This window comes from Lontra canadensis, unplaced genomic scaffold (assembly GCF_010015895.1).
Source record: "Lontra canadensis isolate GAN:19392208 unplaced genomic scaffold, GSC_riverotter_1.0 scaffold50, whole genome shotgun sequence".
In the NCBI taxonomy this organism is placed as follows: Eukaryota; Metazoa; Chordata; class Mammalia; order Carnivora; family Mustelidae; genus Lontra; species Lontra canadensis.
The window spans coordinates 4,280,616-4,299,845 of NW_022631044.1; the positions used below are offsets into that span (position 1 = coordinate 4,280,616).

The window sequence follows — 19,230 nt, forward strand, 5'->3', positions numbered from 1 at the left end:
CTTTGGGACTGGCTGTTTTCACCCAGAATAATTCCATGGAGATTCATTCTGCCGTAAAACCTTTAATTGGTATAGATCATAAAACAGAATTACAACCTAGTAAACAAAGACCCTGGGTTCACTGTAGACTCCCACTAAAGCAAATGGCCCAAGAAAATTAAATTTCACTGTGCTCTGTTATCTTTGTCTTCTTGCCACTGTAAAAATGTAAAGACATTCTTATCAAATTGTTTCACCACCAAGCCCATTTTAAACACTGGAATTATAAACCTTTATGCTTGTATGGCCATGAAGGCTTGTGAAACTTGTCTCCAAAAAACATGATTTGTTAAGTGAGTTCCAAAATCATTATTATTAATCATCACATATTAATAATTAATCATTATGAATAACTTGTAATGAGCTGCCTGAATTTTCCTACTTTAACTAAGTCTTTGCTCTCTCACACTACAAAAAAAAGCCTCACTGGAATTTCTGCTGTTTGAAACAGTGCCTTAATGTTGCATCGCTGTTTGTTTTTTAAGATTTTATTTATTTATGGGGGGACACAGAAGGCGAGGGAGGGGAGGAAGCAGACTCCCCACTGAGCAGGGAGCCTGGCAGGGCTCAATCCCAGGACACCCTGGAGATCAGACCTGAGCGGAAGGCAGACACTTAACCAACTGAGCCACCCTGTTGCCCCCCCATGTTGAGTTTTAACTACTGCAAAGGAAGAAACATGTCAGTTCCAAAATCTTTAAAACCACAACCTGATTTGTTTCTTCTTCAAATTTTTCCTGCCAACACATTTAGGACATTGTTCATAACCACTTCTAACAGTTGCCAAACTTGGCAAGAGAATCTCATCACTGAATGATTATTTGAAAAGGAGAAGTAAAATTCTGACCAGATAGACTAGCTTTCTACTCCTTTCTACTCTTACTATTTTAAGACAGAAACCAACTATGCTCATCTCACCTCAGCAAGCCTATAATACAAAGATAAGCTACAAACAATGAAAGGGTCTGTAACCTGTTGCTACGTTTATAAAACACAGACCTAAAATTTATCAATCTTTTCACCAGATCCACAGTACTCTGTACTGGTGATACAATTTGTTGAGCAAATCAAAACTCAACTGTCACCAGACGTAAGATTTCAAGATGAAGCACATACTCTGTAACATTTCATATATATATTTATATATAGAGAGAGAGAGAGAAAGAGAGAGACAAGAGTGGGAGGAAAAAAAAAACCTCTCAGGCAGTTCTCTCAAATGTTTGTGTAAATTAAACTATGGAGAAATGTAACAGAATGTTATCGAAATATTTAAGTAATTACTTGTCCAGTTAAAAAATAAACAGCACCATAAAAGACTCTTAATCTCAGGAAACAAGCGGAGAGTTGCTAAAGTGGAGGGGTGCTGGATGGGGTGGCTGGGTGATGGACCCTGGCAAGAGTATGTGTTGTGGGGAGTGCGGTGTATTGTGTAAGACTGATGAATTACAGACCTGTACCCTGGAAACAATACATTATATGTTAATAACATATAATAATTATATGTTAATAACAAATAAAACAGATAAACGGCAAGTAAACTTCAACTTTCTCAATACCTTACTTCATGTACACACATGCAACAAACACATATACACACACCGCTTTAGAACTGACCTCATCAGAACCCCCAATTACCACTCCTTTTCCTGCTCAGAGAAGGGTCCTAAGGCCTAACTGTTCCACTTAGACACTGAAAGTGAACCCGGGTAATAATCCACACTCTTTACTCTGATACTAGCTCACTGACACAGGTTTGTCTCCATAGCCTGAGAAAACTCCTTGAAGGCAGAGACCCACATCTCCACCACAGTGCTACCACCTGCAAATGTGCTACACAAAGTAGGCACTAAACAAGATACGCTAAATGTTAAGACAATAATACATGTTTTATGTAGAGACCTATGTAATTCCAGAACGCAACAGGAAAATTTTCTTACTCTTAAACATCCTAAGGAGGGTGGAGAATATATAGCTCAGTGGCACTATGTGTCCTAAATCTTTAAATAACCACTCTAGGGCTCCATTTTCACACCTGAACAATGAAGATAGTAAGAGCACCTAACTCACAGGATTTTGAATGGGTTATAAAGTTGGTATAGGTTAAGACCTTAGATCACCACCAGGAACATTACACAGTACATAAGGGTTAGCTGCTGATATTATTGGAAAAGACTATTACAATAAAAGTAAGGCTCATGCAGTCCGACAAGAGGCCAAAAGCTTAAAAGAAATTACTGTAGGAAAGCTAAGATCAGAGGTTGGCAAACTTTTTCTGTAAAGGGCCAGAGTCTACTATAAATACTGTACCTTGTCAGGCCAAGAGACAATATCCTCAACCCGTGGGTCAATGATTCTCCCTGAAAGGCTAGCAGGCTTTTTGTTTGTTTACATTTCACATTTTAAAACTTAAGAGCCGTTCTCACTACGTGGGCCGGTAAAAAACAGGCTATATTGGGACTCGGGGACATTAGCTTGCCGACCTCTGGGTAAGACTGTAATAACGATAATACAAGTCAGTGCTTTTTAAAGGCAACATAAGGAAACGTTTGTGAGTTGGTTAAAGTTGACTGAAAAACGTGCTGCTCGCAGACTTCTAAAATCCAGACATGCAGGGCCGTAGTAGCGGGGAAGCCAGAAACGGGGAGTAGGGCTTCGAGAAACAGCGAGGACCTAACAAGGCTCTCCGGGTCCGGCAGATCCCCCCTGCCACACTTACTCCCAGCAGCGGCCCGCGGCCGATCACCGTCTCCCCGGACGCCAGGGCCACCCGGGGGCCGCCGTCCCGCGGCTGCAGCTCGAAGCCCCCAGACATGGCGGCGAGTACTACACCCCTTCGCAAGGAGACAGTCCCCGCAGCCGTTTCCGCCTTCCATGGACACGCGCGGGTCCTAGGAAGGCCCTTAGAAAAACGCAGGGGGAGGGGGAGCACAGGCTCGGCTCGAACGTCTCTAGGCCTCGCGCAGCTGGGGCCCCAGCTCCGCGTCTGGAGTCCCGCCCCCTCCCTCCGTCCAGTGACGCGCGGCAGGATTCTTCCAACACTCCGCCTCAAAATTATTTTTTAAAAGCCCGGGCTAACCACCCCCACCCTTTCTCACCGCGCCGTGAAGTATGTCGGGGCTTGTAGTCCTTGACGTCTCCTTCCCCTCTCTTGTTGAGCTGAGGAGTCCTGGTAAAACTACCACTCCCAAAAGGCAACGCGCGCTTCTCTCTACGCCTGTGCGAAATCCGAGTCAGCAAGGCGGGGCCAACAGAGGGCGGGACTGAAGGGACTATGGCGAAGGAGTCGAATTCCGAAGGAGTTAATTCGCCGGAGGAGCGACTGTGGCACTGGAGGTAGGAGGGTCTTCCCTTCCAGCCAGCGTTTGGACGGCTCAGCCTCTGCTCAGTCAGCCTCCGCTCAGCCCTCTGGAACTGCAGTGACAGTCGGTGCTGACGGTTGTTATTGTCGCTTATTTGTCATTGCTCCGTGTTCTTGGGACTCGGGCAGCTGCACACTACGCGAGACCCTCAAGGAGGGTGGCTCAGTGGGATGTGGGGTCATTCCTTCCGACCCGTGGGGTTGATCTGCGCTGCCTCCCGATCTCTTGCTCCCTGTGACACCTGAAAAGGGGCGAGCTCTTACCCAAATAGAAAGGTAATTCAGCATAGTATGGTTCAGGAAGAAGAAGCGGCAGAAGAGGGATAGTTTTCCAGGTATCCAATCAAAACTGGGCTTAGAAGAAGATGCCTAGCGAGAGTTTAGGAACCTCACCAAGGCATCCCCAGCTGTTAAATTCAAAAAATTAATTTGCCTCATGAGGAAGAACAATAACGAGGGGACGCATTTTATTCCCCATTGAGATTCTGGGAAAAGTAACAAATGTCTAAATGCACGGTAACGTTCTCTTAATATGAGATTTTTTTTTTTTTCAAGAATATAGTAGTTTGGCTTGGTTTGTATTGACGGGGAGAGAGATGAGTTCCGTGGCAAAAATTTGTTCTTGACTCATGAATTTGTTTCTATCAGTTTGCTTCCTCACTTCCCCAAAACTTCAAGAGGAAGTCCTCTGTTGAGCAGAGACATTAAAATTCTAACCACCATAGCTAATTCGGATCATAAACAACCAAATGAATGGGAGCAACTGTGGCCTTGGCAAGTCCAGAAACATAGGTGAGTAACATGTCTAGAAAAGGGAATAATCACTAGCTGAGTTAAAAAGAAGTATTTAACAAACCCCTCGTCCTTCATTGTCACCCCCCCCATTATAAAAGGAAGTGCAATATGGAATAAGCTGATGTTAAGTAATATGAGCTGTCTTTATATGCAAAAATAGCTCCGTGCTTTGAACTGATTTTGGATATGTATATCCAAAATATACATATATATGTGTATTTATATATCCTTTATATATATATATATATATATATATATATAATCTTTAATTATATGCTGTACCTAGCTGAATCATAAACATTGTTTATAGTTGTTAGTTACTGTTGCTTTATGGCTTCAATGACTTCTCTTCTTAGTTCATAATTATGCATGTAGGATAGCTTCAAGAGGCCATTTCTAAAACACTAATCTGAACTGAATACTTGAGTCCTTGTGTCATCATTGTAACCTGGACTTCGACCTCTTGTCTATTTCAGATAGTATTTATGTTGACTGTGAGCACCTACCTACTAGGTACAAGTAGATAAGTAATTATATAAGCTACAAAAGTACATCAGGTTTATGATTAGTCACAAATTGTAGATAAAGAACTTAATGACAAGGCATCAGTTCCCACAGACAACTATTCAGGAGTTTAAGAGAATTGAATCATACACATTTTCAGAAATATTTTGGGCAAATGCTTAGAATCAAATATGTTCCTACAACAGTCATTTCTACTACTAAATTCAAATTATAGTCTGTAAAGAATCACTTCTCTTTATTAGCTAATGTTCTTTGGGAGGAGAAAAACAAATGTTTAGAAACAAACCCATTTAACAAAAACATTTAAAAAGAAGAAGGGGAGTAACATGTGTTGAGTTCCTCCCATGTGCAATTCAGATGTGAAGCTAAGTGCTTTACACATAATCCCTGTTAATCCTTGTAAGAACACACAGAAGAGATGCATCATTGGCCCCATTTTACAGATTGAAAAACTCAAGTCAAGAAAGTTACGATTCTTTAAATCATACCCAGAATGTATCTGGCTCAGAGTAGGTTCTATAGTCTGATCTGAAAAGACTGAGCATGTTTAAACTTTGCCTTTTAGGTTACACATGAGGATAATTTGCTAAGACATCAAGCTATGCAGAAAAACTCCAAGAGGAACCATAATTCAAGAATTTCTGGCATAGAATTGAATTCTGTGGATGCTGAGAAGGAAAAAAAAAAGAGTCAAAATAACTTTGTTGAACTGCTACCTCCAGAAGTTACTTTTAAAATTTTCAGTCAGCTAGACATTGGGAGTCTGTGCAGGGCTTCACTAACCTGCAAGAGCTGGAATAACATAGTAAGAAACAGTGACTCCTTGCGGAAACCTCATTGCTTGACTCTAGGAGCTGTATGCCAAAGAGAAATAGACGATGATCTAGAAAGTGGATACTCCTGGAGAATAAGTTTAGTCTTTGTAGTCTGTAGTGTTTTTGACAATGTGGTGGTAGGCCAACTCCACCTTCTGCATGAGGAGGTAGGATTTACTAGACAGAGTGGCATACAGAGTGTGTTGGCTTTTGAAGTTACTCTTCTCTTAAAAACCATCCCATCCATTCTTTTACATTTTTTTTTTAATCCTAAATTTAGGCATATTCCTTTGTTAGCTACTTCCTTCTACTTTATCCAAAACTCACAGCAAACTCTGTGGCTCTCCTTGCATGTGTACCCGTATGCATATGCCCACATGTACGCATACACACACAACACATTTATTAGTATATGTGTTTATCAGTGTACATACTTATATTCTTTTCAGCCCTGTCAATCAACTCTTCTGGTTTTAAACAAACTTACTCACCAACCACCTACTACGTTCTTTAACAATGATGATTTATCTCTTTCAGGTAATACTACTGAGGAATTACCAGAAGAGTAAAGTGAAACACGAATGGCTAAGTGGCAGATACAGCAACATAGGTTCTCCTCTGAGCCTACCAGAAAAAATGATGTACCCAATGGATGTAGATACGTGGGGGGAAATTCTAGAAGCAGAACTGGAAAGATAAGCTGAAAAATTATCAAGATCTTATAACTTTGAGACTTTGAAACTAAAATGACTCTTAGGTTCATTTTGTTGTTGTTGTTTACCATTTTAATGTTTAACATTTAGAAGAAAACTAAGTAGAAAATAATGAAAGTCAAACTTTGTTTTTATTCTGCACTTTCATAAAAATTTTTCTGGTTTTATTGTAAGGTGGAAAAAATCATGAAATGTCTATGTAGGAAATACTATACTGATGGAGTGATTTCAAAATGTGTTGCTTCATGTATTTATAACAGCATATTGCACTACTTTAATGATGAGAGTTTGATTCGTATTTTCTACTGAATAGTAATTCAAAAATTCAGGAAACCATTTGAAGAAACTGATTAGAGATTCATTCAGTAGTAGACCTAATTAGGCTCATAACAGGAAGTAGACCACTAGGAAGACTATCTAAATGAAATTAATCACAATATGTTTAAATGTAAAGTATAATTTATATTTCAATAACTTTAAAATGTCCATTTCAGTGGAATCAGATTGAATTGTCAAACACTGAGCCCATCTTAAAATGTGTTAAACTTGAGGTTTAGTTTAAAATTAACCTGAAGGCTAAAGCTTGTGAGAGTAAGATTCCCATCACTTGCCTACTGACCTAGAACTGCTCTCAGGGACATACGGAAAGTTTCCAGAACACTTGAACTGCCAGTTTTTCTTGGCAAAAGCTTTCTTTCTAACAACCTTTTAGCACCATCTAGTGTACTGCTGGTAGATAACCAAGAAAAAGGACTTCAGGTCCTTTTTGTTTTCCTCACATTTCAAAGAAAAAATATATGTATTATTTTAGAGAACCCCATATACCTGACTTGTTGGAGTTTATACCTCTCCAGGAACCTTCAGTTTAACTTTTGTTCTCTTTTTCTTAAAAGTAGATTGTATGGTACTTACTATACCAGATTGTTCATTCTGAATCTGTGGTTAGCACCATGGTTTAAAAAAAAAAAAAAAAAAAGTATCTACAAAACATTTTGGTTAGTATAGCATTTTCTTTTTAATTGTGCTCCATAGCACAAAAAAGAAGAATCCAGGGAAGCTATATTTTAAAAAGACACACAGTATCAGAAGGATGCCTCACTCTATACAAATGCCCCTTGTTGGATCAAGCAGGTGAGGATCAACTAGAAGGGGCCTTGAAGACCAGGCAGTGCCGTCTTTAAGACTAATTAACAATCCCTTCTAGAGAAATTCCTCCCACCTCCCACACACCCAACTCTCTTCTTGGCAAACTTTCTTGTAAAACTTACCCTCTTTACCTGGAAACCATCCCTAGATTGTACCATTCTGGATTAAGTGACCTTAAATAGAGTTCCCATAGTTCTGTGTACATACCACTCTTAAAGCTGTCTACTACATTAAATTGTCTGTTTTATTTGTCTGTCTCCCCCTTTAGACTGTGAGCTTCTTGAAGGCAGGGACCATTTATTTATTGTTATATTCCCCAAACCTGGAATATAGTAGGTATTCCACAAAGATTTGTTAAATTATTTCTATATTATTTATTTTAATCCTTCCCAGATTGTATAATAAAAATAATTTGCTATATTATTAGCAGACAACACTGTACTGAAATGCAACGTACAACCCATAAGATAGATGGGTTGCTTACTATTAATGCAAATACATGAATAATTGTTTTAGTCTTCTCAAAAGCTGTAAGAGAGAAACAGGGAAATAGAAATGTTTTGTTTTATGTTCTGGAATAAATATTTGAAAATAAACTTAACCCAAAAGTATCACTTATTTTTTTAAAAAGATTTTATTTATTTGAAAGAGAGAAAATGAAAGAGAGCATGAGAGGGTACAGCGGCAGAGGGAGAAGCAGACTCCCCACTGGGTAGGGAGCCTGATGTGGGACTCGATCACATGACTCCAGGATCATGACCTGAGACAAAGGCAGTTGCTTAACCAACTGAGCCACCCAGGTGCCCCAGTATCAATTATTTTTAATTACTGGGTCATCCTAAAGAGTTTTGGGTTTTTTTCATTGTTTTTTAAAAATTTTTAAATTTTTAACTTTTAATTTTTTTAAATTAACATATAATATCTCCTTCAGGTCTGTGAATCATCAGTCTTAACAATTCACACCACTCATCATAGTGCATACCCTCCCCAAGGTCCATAACCCAGCCACTCTATCCCTACCCCCGCACCCACCCCAAACCTCAACTTCTTTCCTGAGATTAAGAGTCTCATGGTTTGTCTCCCTCCCCAGTCCCATCTTCTTTCTTTTTTTTCCCTCCCTATCCCCCATGGCCCCCACCCTGCCTCCCAAACTCCTCATATCAGAGAGGTCATATAATAATTGTCTTTCTCTGATTAACTGATTTCACTTAGCACAATACCCTCTAGTTCCATCCACATTACTGCAATTTGGAAGATTTGGGGGGTTTGATGGCTGCATAGTATTCCCGTGTGTGTGTGTGTGTGTGTGTGTGTGTGTGTGTGTGTATCACAACGTCTTTATCCACTCATCTGCTGATGGACATCTGGGTTCTTTCCATAGTTTGGCTATTTGTGGACATTACTGCTATAAACATTGGGGTGCAGGTGCCTCTTCAGATCACTACATTTGTATCTTCAGAGTAAATACCCAGCGATTGCTGGGTCATAGTGTAGCTCTATTTTCAGCTTTTTGAAGAACCTTCATACTGTTTTCCAGAGTAACTGCACCAACTTGCATTCCCACCAACAGTGTAGGAGGATTCCCCTTTCTCCACATCCTTGCCAACAGCTATTGTTTCCTGACTTGTTAATTTTAGCCATTCTGACTGGTGTGAGGTGGTATCTCATTGTGGTTTTGATTTGTATTTCCCTGATGCTGAGTAATGTGGAGCACTTTTTCATATGTTTGTTGGCCATTTGGATGTCTTCTTTGCAGAAATGTCTGTTCATGTCTTCTCATTTCTTGATTGGATTATTTGTTCTTTGGATGTTGAGTTTGTTCTTTATAGATCCTTATAGTTCTTTATAGATTTTGGATACTAGCCCTTTATCTGATTAAGACATTGGCAAATACCTTCTCCCATTCTGTTGGTTGTCTTTTGGTTTTGTTGACTGTTTCCTTTACTGTGCAAAAGCTTTTGATCTTGAAGAAGTCCCAATAGTTCATTTTTGCCCTTGCTTCCCTTGCCTTTGGTGTTGTACCTAGAAAGAAGTTGCTGTGGCTGAGGTCAAAGAGGTTGCTGCCTGTGTTCTCCTCAAGGATTTTGATGGATTCCTGTCTTACATTGAGGTCTTTCATCCATTTTGTGTCTATTTTTCTGTATGGTGTAAGGAAATGGTCCAATTTCATTCTTCTACATGTGGCTCTCCAATTTTCCCAACACCATTTGTTGAAGAGACTGTCTTTTTTCCATTGGACATTCTTTCCTGCTTTGTCGAAGATTAGTTAACCATAGAGTTGAGGGTCCATTTCTTGGCTCTCTATTCTGTTCCATTGATCTATATGTCTGTTTTTTGTGGCAGTACCATACTGTCTTGATGATGACAGTTTTGTAATAGAACTTGAAGTCTGGAATTGTGATGCTGCCAACTTTGGTTTTCTTTGTCAACATTCCTCTGGCTATTCAGGGTCTTTTCTTTCTTTCTTTCTTTTTTTAAGATTTTACTTATTTATTTGACGCAGAGAGAGAAATCACAAGTAGGCAGAGCAGCAGGCAGAGAGAGAGGGGGAAGCAGGCTCCCTGCTGAACAGAGAACCCAATGTGGGGCTCGATCCCAGGACCCTCAGATCATGACCTGAGCCAAAGGCAGAGGCTTAACCCACTGAGCCACCCAGGCGCCCCTCAGGGTCTTTTCTAGCTCCATATAAATTTTAGGATTATTTGTTCTATTTCCTTGAAAAAAAATTGATGGTATTTTGACAGGGATTGCATTAAATGTGTAGATCACTCTAGGTAGTATATACATTTTCACCACATTTGTTCTTCCAATCCATAAGCATGGAATGTTTTTCCATTTCTTTGTGTCTTCCTCAATTTCTTTCATGAGTAGTTTATAGTTTTCTGAGTGCAGATTCTTTGCCTCTTTGGTTAGGTTTATTACTTGGTATCTTATGGTTCTAGGTGCAATTGTAAATGGGATCAACTCCTTAATTTCTCTGTCTTCTGTCTTGCTGTTGGTATATAGAAATGCAATGGATTTCTGTGCATTGATTTTACATCCTGACACTTTACTGAATTCCTATATGGGTTCTAGCAATTATGGAGTGGAGTCTTTTGGATTTTCCATGTAAAGTATCGTATCATTTGCAAAGAGTGAGAGTTTGACTTCTTCTTTGCCTATTCAGATGCCTTTTATTTCTTTTTATTGTCTGACTGCTGAGGCTAGGACTTCTAGCACTATGTTGAATAGCAGTGGTGTTAGTAGACAGCCCTGCCATGTTCCTGACCTTAGCAGAAAAGCTCTCAGTTTTTCCGCATTGAGAATGATATTCGCTGTGGGTTTTTCACAGATGGCTTTGATGATATTGAGGTATGTACCCTCTATCACTACACTTGAAGAGTTTTGATCAAGAAAGGATGCTGTACTTTGTCAAATGCTTTTTCAGCATCTACTGAGAGTATCATAGGTTCTGGTTCTTTTATTAATGTACTGTATCACATTGATTGATTTGCGGATTTTGAACCAACCTTGCAGCCCAGGAATAAATCCCACTTGGTCATGGTGAATAATCCTTTTAATGTACTGTTGGATCCTATTGGCTAATATTTTGGTGAGAATTTTTACATCCATGTTCATCAAGGATATTGGTCTGCAATTCTCTTTTTTGATGGAGTCTTTGTCTGGTTTGAGGATCAAGATAATTCTCGCCTCATAAAATCAGTTTGGAAGTTTTCCTTCTATTTCTATTTTTTGGAAAAGTTTCAGGAGAATAGGTATTAATTCTTCTTTAAATGTTTGGTAGAATACCCCTGGGAAGCCATCTGGCCCCAGATGGTCTGGCCCCAGACTGATGACTGTTTCAATCTCCTTACTAGTGATGGGTCTGTTCAGGTTTTCTATTTCTTCCTGGTTCAGTTTTGGTAGTTTATACATCTCTAGGAATGCATCCACTTCTTCCAGATTGTCAAATTTGCTGGCGTATAGTTGCTCGTAATAAGTTCTTGTAATTGTTTGTATTTCTTTGGTGTTGGTTGTATCTCTCCTCTTTCATTCATGATTTTGTTAATTAGGGTCCTTTCTCTTTTCCTTTTGATAAGTCTGGCCAGGGATTTATCAATCTTATTAATTCTTTCAAAGAACCAGCTCCTAGTTTCGTTGATTTGTTCTACTGTTCTTTTGGTTTCTATTTCATTGATTTCTGCTCTGATCTTTATGATTTCCCTTCTCCTGCTGGGTTTAGGCTTTCTTTGCTGTTCTTTCTCCAGCAACTTTAGATGTACAGTTAGGTTGTGTACTTGAGACCTTTCTTGTTTCTTGAGAAAGACTTGTATTGCTATATACTTTCCTCTCAGGGCCACCTTTGCTGTGTCCCAAAGATTTTGAACAGTTGTGTTTTCATTTTCACTTGTTTCCATGATTTTTTTTCATTCTTCTTTAATTTCCTGTTTGACCCATTCATTCTTTAGTAGGATGCTCTTTAGCCTCCATGTATTTGAGTTCTTTCCAACTTTCCTCTTGTGGTTGAGTTCTAGTTTCAAAGCATTGTGGTCTGAAAATATTCAGGGAATGGTGCCAATCTTTTGGTACTGGTTGAGACCTAATTTGTGACCCAGGATGTGATCTATTCTAGAGAATGTTCCATGTGCACTAGAGAAGAATGTGTTCCTGTTGCTTTGGGATGGAATGTTCTGAATATATCTGTGATGTCCATCTGGTCCAGTGTGTTATTCAAAGCCTTTATTTCCTTTTTGATCTTTTGCTTAGATGATCTGTCCATTTCAGTAAGGGGTGTTAAAGTCCCCTACTATTATTGTATTATTGTTGATGTGTTTCTTTGATTTTGTTATGAATTGGTTTATATAATTAGCTGCTCCCATGTTAGGGGCATAGATATTTAAAATTGTTAGATCTTCTTGTTGGAAAGCCCCTTTATGTATGATATAGTGTCCTTCCTCATCTTTTATTATAGTCTTTGGTTTAAAATCTAATTTCTCTGATATAAGGATTGCCACCCTGGCTTTCTTTTGATGTCCATTAGCATGGTAAATTGTTTTCCACACACTCACTTTAAATCTGGAGGTGTCTTTGGGTCTAAAATGAGTTTCTTGAAGACAGCATATTGATGGGTCTTGGTTTTTTATCCATTCTGATACCCTTTGTCTTTTGATTGGGGCATTTAGCCCATTTACATTCAGGGTAACTACTGAGAGATACAAATTGAGTGCCACTGTATTGCCTGTAAGGTGACTGTTACTGTATATTGTCTCTGTTCCTTTCTGGTCTGTTACTTTTAGGCTCTCTCTTTGCTTAGAGGACCCCTTTCAATATTTCCTATAGGGCTGGTTTGGTGTTTGCAAATTCTTTTCGTTTTTGTTTGTCCTGGAAGTTTTTTATCTCCTATTTTCAATGACAGCCTACCTGGATATAGTATTCTTGGCTGCATATTTTTCTAGTTTAGTGCTCTAAATATATCATGCCAGTCCTTGCTGGCCTGCCAGGTCTCTGTGGCTAGGTCTGCTGCCAGTCTAATATTTCTACCATTTTATGTTACAGACCTCTTGTCCTGAGCTACTTTCAGGATTTTCTCTTTGTCACTGAGACTTGTAAGTTTTACTGTTAAATGATGGGGTGTTGACCCATTTTTATTGATTTTGAGGGGGAGTCTCTGTACCTCCTGGATTTTGATGCTTGTTCCCTTCGCCAAATTAGGAAACTCTCTGCTATAACTTGCTGCAATATACCTTCTGCCCCTCTATATCTTTCTTCTTCTTCTGGGATCCCAATTATTCTAATATTGTTTTGTCATCTTGTATCACTTACCTCTCGAATTCTTTCCTCATGGTCCAGTGGTTGTTTATCTCTTTTTCTCAGCTTCTTTATTCTCCATCATTTGGTGTTCTGTATCACTAATTCTCTCTCCTGCCTCATTTATCCTAGCAGTAAGAGCCTCCATTTTTTATTGCACCTCATTAATAGGGTTTTTTTTTTAGTTCAACTTGTTTAGATTTTAGTTCTTTTATTTCTCCAGAAAGAGATTCTCTAGTATCTTCTATGCATTTTTCAAGCCCAGCTAGCACCTTGATAATAGTCATTCTGAACTCTAGTTCTGACATCTTACTAATGTTCGTATTGATTAGGTCCCTAGCCATCAGTACTGCCTCTTGTTCTTTTTTTTTTTTTTTTTTTTGAGGTGAGTTTTTCCACCTTGTCATTTTATCCAGATAAGAATAGATGAATGCTATGATCTCTCTGATATGAGGAATATGAGAGGCAGAGCGGGGGGCCATGGGGGGGGGGGCAGGGAGGGAAAAAATGAAACAAGATAGGAGCAGGGAGAGACACTAACCATAAGAGACTCTTAATCCCAGGAAACAAACTGAGGGTTGCAGGGGGTGGGGGGAGGGATAGGGTGGCTGGATTATGGACATAGGGGAGGATATGTGCTATGGTGAGTGCTGTGAATAGTGTAAGACTGATGATTCACAGACCTGTACCCCTGAACCAAATAATACATTATATGTTAATAAAATACTTTATAATAAAAAAAAGAACAGATGAATGAGAGAACAAAATACTAAAAGCGTAGCAAGGACCCCAGAAAAATATACAGTAACCAAATCAGAGGAGACCCGAAACTGGGGGGAGAAGAAAAAAGGGGGGGAAAAATATATATGTGTGTGTGTGTGTGTGTGTGTGTGTGTGTGTATACATATATATGTATGATATATGTATATATATGATATATGTAGGTATGTATTAGACTGGTGAATACAACAGAGCCACACACTTGATTTTAGATGTATTATTTTGGTCTGTTAGAAGAAACTGCCTCTCAAAATTTTAAAGAAAAATTTATATATACACAAAAATAAGGGTAAACATGATGAAGGGATGGAATATGACTGTAAAGATGAAAATTTTAAAAGATTCTAAAAAAAGAATTGATGATAAGTTGGTTGAAAATAGAATAATAAAATAAAAAATTTTTTAAAAAGAGGAAAGAATGTGATCAAACTGGAAACTAGAACAAAGCCATGTGCTAGATTTATGGTATATTTTGATCTGTTAGAAGAAACTGTATCCCAAAATTTTAAAGAAAGAAAAACGTATATGTATACAAAAAATAAGTTTAAATACAATGAAGGGATAGAATATGATAATAACAATGAAAATTTTAAAAGATTTTTAAAAAATGTATTGATAAGATAAAATAGTTTAAAAATGTTAAAATAGGAAAGAGGAAAAACTTTTAAAAATAGAATAGGAAAAAAATAAAGTTTAAGAAATTTAACTTTGAAAGACTAAAGAATCATGGGGAAAAAGCCATGAATTCTATGGTCCATATTCCACAAGTTCTGAAGTTTTGTAGTTTTCATTGATTGGTGAACTTGGTCTTGGCTGGATGTTCTCGCTGATCTTCTGGGAGAAGGGCCAGTTGTCGTGATTCTCAAATGTCTTTGCCAGAGGCAGAATAGCACTGCTCTTGCCAGGGGCCAGCCTAAGTAATCTGCTCACGTTTGTGCTCCAGAGCTTTTGTTCCCTAAACGCTTTCCGTACAACTTTGAAGGACGGGAATGAAAATGGCGGCCTCCCAATCTCTGGTCTGTAGGAGCCGAGAGCGTGGGCGCCACTTCTCAGTGTGCCCTTGGGGAAAAACAGTCAATTCCTCCCGTCTCCCTGGTCTCCAGCTGCACTCACCTGGCCTGTGACCGAGCATTTCTGTCTCTGGCACACAGCCCCGTTTGGAGTCTCCAAACCCAGCAGATTCCTGAAGTGCGCTCCTGTGCCACTCCTTTCAGAGAAGGAAGGAGGGGGGTCTCCCCGGATCTGCTGTTTGTGGGGTCCCTGCTTGAAGAGTAGTGGCCCGACTGTGCCTTGGATCATGATTTAAGGTAACCCCAAGCTAACAGCCTCCACCTCCGCTCCATCTCTGTAGCCGACTTCTCTGCTCTGATAGCTGGGTGCTCTGCCACACTCACACGCCTGGTCTTTTTGTGACCCTGCGGGTCCTGAGAGCACACTGTCCCCGCAAGGGCTCCACCCCCGCTTAGGCTCTGGAGCAACATCCCTCAGTGGGACATACCTCTAAAAGTTCTGGTTTTGAGCTCTGCTGCTCTACCCCTTGCCGGGAGCTGACTCCTTCCCCTGGAGTCTATCTTCCCATATATTGCCTCAGATTCACTTCTCTCCACATTCTACCTTCCAGAAAGTGGTCGCTTTTCTGTTCCTAGAACTGCTGCTCTTCTTTTCAATCTCCTGTTGAGTTTGTGGGTGTTCAGAATGCTTTGATAACTAGCTGAACTCCTGGGACCAATAATATTTATCCTCCACCATCTTGTTCCTCTCCATCCTAATGAGTTTTAAGTATTATTTTGCAAATTATATGAATAACCTTTATTTGGTTGCTTTTAGTACAATAGCATTAAAATTATTTTGCATAATAAATTATAAGCTATGATCACAGTCAACACAGAAAGGAATATTTGGGAACTTAATGATAAATTTTGTGGCAAGGGCTTAGAATGAACTGTACCTTTATCAGAGCAAGCCATTAGCATCTGAGAACATGAGTGGGTGGAGTAGAATGGAGGGATGCAGTGCTCTTACTCATAGATAAAATAACATGTTACATAGACACAGTTTCTTAAAGAGGCAAGATTGTTGGTGTAGAATATTAAGGAGTTTCCAGCATTATTTAATATTTAATCAGTTCAAGATCTAATATTTTATAAATTTAGAAGACTTACTTTAGTTTCTCTAGTCTATAGCCCAATCTTAGACCTGAACATAATCATCAATAAAATCTGCATGAATAAGAACTTCAGACCTTAGAATTCTCAAGTAAATAAAAGCCTAAATTGAAAAATATATCCCTAACCACTTTAATTTCATCTTTGCTTTGATTTCATATAATATCTTCTCTCCAAAACTTCAATTGCCATAGTAATAGTAACAAAAATAAGATAACTAGTAACATCATAGGAAGAATAATACATAAGATGAAAGAGCACACATTTTTATTTAAAGTAGAATTGAAAGACCAAAATCATCAAATAGATGAAATTAGATCAACAATGGAGAACATTGATTAATTGTAACAGCCAACATTTATTGAGTGCCTACTCTGAACCAAGTATAGTGCTTGCTTATATAGGGGACACTATTACTCTACATCCTTTCTATGGATGAGGAAACTGAAAATTAGAGAATGAGCTCATCTATCTAGTTCATCACCACTCCCCAGCGCCTATGAAAGTGTAACATGTAGTGAGTGCACAATAAATTTTTATTGAATTAATTAAAAACTTACCTGTGACTGAGTAACTTGAATGAAATATCCAAGAATGTTCCTCCAACTTTTTATTTTAAAAAATTTCAAACACACAGAAAAATAAAAACATAAGACAAAAAACTTGGGGCACCTGGGTGGCTCAGTGGGTTAAAGCCTCTGCCTTCGGCTCAGGTCATGATCCCAGGGTTCTGGGATCGAGCCCCGTGTCAGGCTCTCTGCTCAGTGGGGAGCCTGCTTCCTCCTCTCTCTCTGCCTGCCTCTCTGCCTACTTGTGATCTGTCTGTCAAATAAATAAATAAAAATCTTAAAAAAAAAAAAAACCTCTTACATACATCCTCACCTAGATATATCAGTTGTTAATATTTACACATTTGTTTTGTTTATTATTTATTTTTGTTGAAGCATTGGAAACTAAGTTGCAAACATAATGGTACTTTACCCCTAAGTACTTCAACATGCATCTCCTAAGAATATTCTCCTATATGCAATACCATTGTCATACCTAAAATTTTATATTGATTCAATAATATAATCTAATTTACAATCTTTATTTAAAGTTTCTTAATGGCCCCCAAAATATATAGTTTTTTTTCAACTCAGGATCCAAACAAGGTTTACAAGTGCATGTAATTTTTTTTATGTCTTCTTAATCTCTCTTAACCAGAAACATCCCTCTGCCTTTGGTTTTGTTTTTCAGAATATTGACTTTTTGGGTTTCTTTAAGAATTCAGGTTCATTTTCTCATAAAACGTTCTTTAAATTATATGCTGATCATCTCTTCATGATTTGATTTAGCAATTATACATAGATGGATTTAATAGACTTCTTAATGTACCACATTAGAAGGCACATAATGTCTAATTGTTTTACTGTGTGACAGAGTAAGTCTGATTATTTGCTTGAGGGGATAATCACCAAATCTCTTCTTTCAAAGGGTTATTTTCCCATAGAACCAAAATTTCTTTTTTCAAGAACCTATTTCTGGAGAATTCCCCTTTAACTAAACCTATGCTAAATGGGTTTATAATAGCTATAATTTATCATATAAATTATTATATAAAATTATATAATATTTATTACATAAGTATTTACATAAAATTTATTAAATAAGTTATATATAATAATTTACTATATAAATTATATATATTATATAAATATAATTGTATATAAATTATAGATCATAAATTATGTATAATTTATTATATATGTATAATTTATTATATAAATTATAGATCATAAATTATGTATAATTTATTATATATGTATAATTTATTATATAAATTATATTTCATCTTCATAATTAGACTTTCAAAGAACCCAGGAAATCATCTTCAAGTTATTTTCCAGTTAGTCTAAATATCAATATATGAGGATGTAAAGGCACTAATTAAACCCAAATCCCTTTGATTTCAGAGACTAAGTTTTAAACCACTAGAGTATAGTGCCTTTTTATAATTTTGACACTTAGTCCCTACACTGAAGCAACATAAAGGACTAAGACTAACAGGGAACGCCTCCCATACAAATATCTAGAAAATCAGAGGAAATCAATATTAGATACATAGAATTTAACATTTCTGCTAATAGAACAGTTAATTCTAAGCCTTCCTACTTAGGACAACTTGAAAACCTCAAGCAAAAAATGTACTCTACCAGAAGGCATCATGGAGCTAACCAGATAGTAAAGAAATAGCGGACCAGTTACTAGAAAAAGAAAGAGAACCAGAGAGGTAAGTCCATGATTAAGATTAATCTTGCCGTGGAGCATTTGCTAATTTCTGCAAGAGTAATTGAGAGGTAAGTAGATGCTAAAAGCCTCTTGAGACTATGAGGACAATGAGTGGAATCTAGGACACACTCAGAGTAGGAGAATGGGGAAACCCTCTCCTTAGTAATTCCCTCTTGTAGTTTGGGACCCAGAGGGACTGCACCCTAGGAATGGGAGTGACTTGGAAGTACATACATAAAATCTCACAAGGGAATCAAGCACTTTCAAAACACCTCAGTCTCTGAAAGTAGCACGTGAGGATCCTGGAATAATAATGCCTTAAATACCTGGCAGCAGCAAAAAAAAAAAGTCCTCCCGAGAGAAAAAGATCAACATTGTAGGCTTCACATTATGTCTGCAAACATTTTTTAAAATCAGTGTCTGATGCAGATACACATACATACAGACACACATATAAATAAGGAGTCATGGTAACATGAATAAAAACAGAAAGACACAATAGAAAAGACCCACAGTTGGAGTTATCAGATGAAGCTTCCAAAACAACAAAGCTTGAGGTGATCAGTGAGATAAAAGGTATGCTGAAAATTTCAACAAAAGGACTGAAAATAATAGAAAGAGCCAAATGGGAATTTTACAACTAAAAAGAATGACATTTAAAAAAAAAAAAAAAAGTTAAAAAAGTGATCTGCTGGGTGCCTGGGTGGCTTAGTCAGTTAAGTGGCTGCCTTCAGCTCAGGTCATGATTCCAGGGTGCTGGGATCGAGCCCCGCATCGGGCTCCCCGCTCATCAGGGAGCCTGCTTCTCCCTCTCCTTCTGCCTGCCTCTTTGCCTG

The 19,230-nt window shown here is 38.2% G+C and overlaps 2 protein-coding genes across 3 annotated transcripts in view; one reads left to right on the forward strand and one right to left on the reverse strand.

The window, feature by feature from the left end:
* APLF (aprataxin and PNKP like factor) overlaps positions 1-3,054 on the reverse strand; it is a 77,548-nt gene extending 74,494 nt beyond the window's left edge. The window contains exon 1 of the mRNA XM_032873749.1: positions 2,756-3,054. Within this exon, the coding sequence (XP_032729640.1) occupies positions 2,756-2,851 (96 nt within the window). The 5' untranslated portion in view covers positions 2,852-3,054. The remainder of the gene's footprint in view (positions 1-2,755) is intronic.
* A 214-nt stretch (positions 3,055-3,268) lies between these two features.
* On the forward strand, positions 3,269-7,987 carry FBXO48 (F-box protein 48). 2 transcript variants are annotated; one of them, XM_032873750.1, is made up of 4 exons: positions 3,269-3,372; positions 4,046-4,189; positions 5,283-5,699; positions 6,070-7,987. In XM_032873750.1, the coding sequence occupies exons 3-4, from the start codon at positions 5,319-5,321 to the stop codon at positions 6,229-6,231; spliced, it is 543 nt and encodes a 180-aa protein (XP_032729641.1). In that variant the 5' UTR covers positions 3,269-3,372; positions 4,046-4,189; positions 5,283-5,318; the 3' UTR covers positions 6,232-7,987. The 2 variants fall into 2 exon arrangements, 1 of the variants encoding a protein (XP_032729641.1); XR_004384570.1 differs by lacking the exon at positions 5,283-5,699 and having other exon boundaries at positions 6,070-6,179.
* Positions 7,988-19,230: the final 11,243 nt, after the last annotated feature.

Bases quoted from the DNA above. Each gene is read 5' to 3' on its own strand.
- FBXO48 (XM_032873750.1), top strand. From the start codon at position 5,319: ATGCAGAAAAACTCCAAGAGGAACCATAATTCAAGAATTTCTGGCATA. The intron at 5,700-6,069 runs GTAGGATTTACT...TATCTCTTTCAG, and splicing joins TCCACCTTCTGCATGAGGAG to GTAATACTACTGAGGAATTA.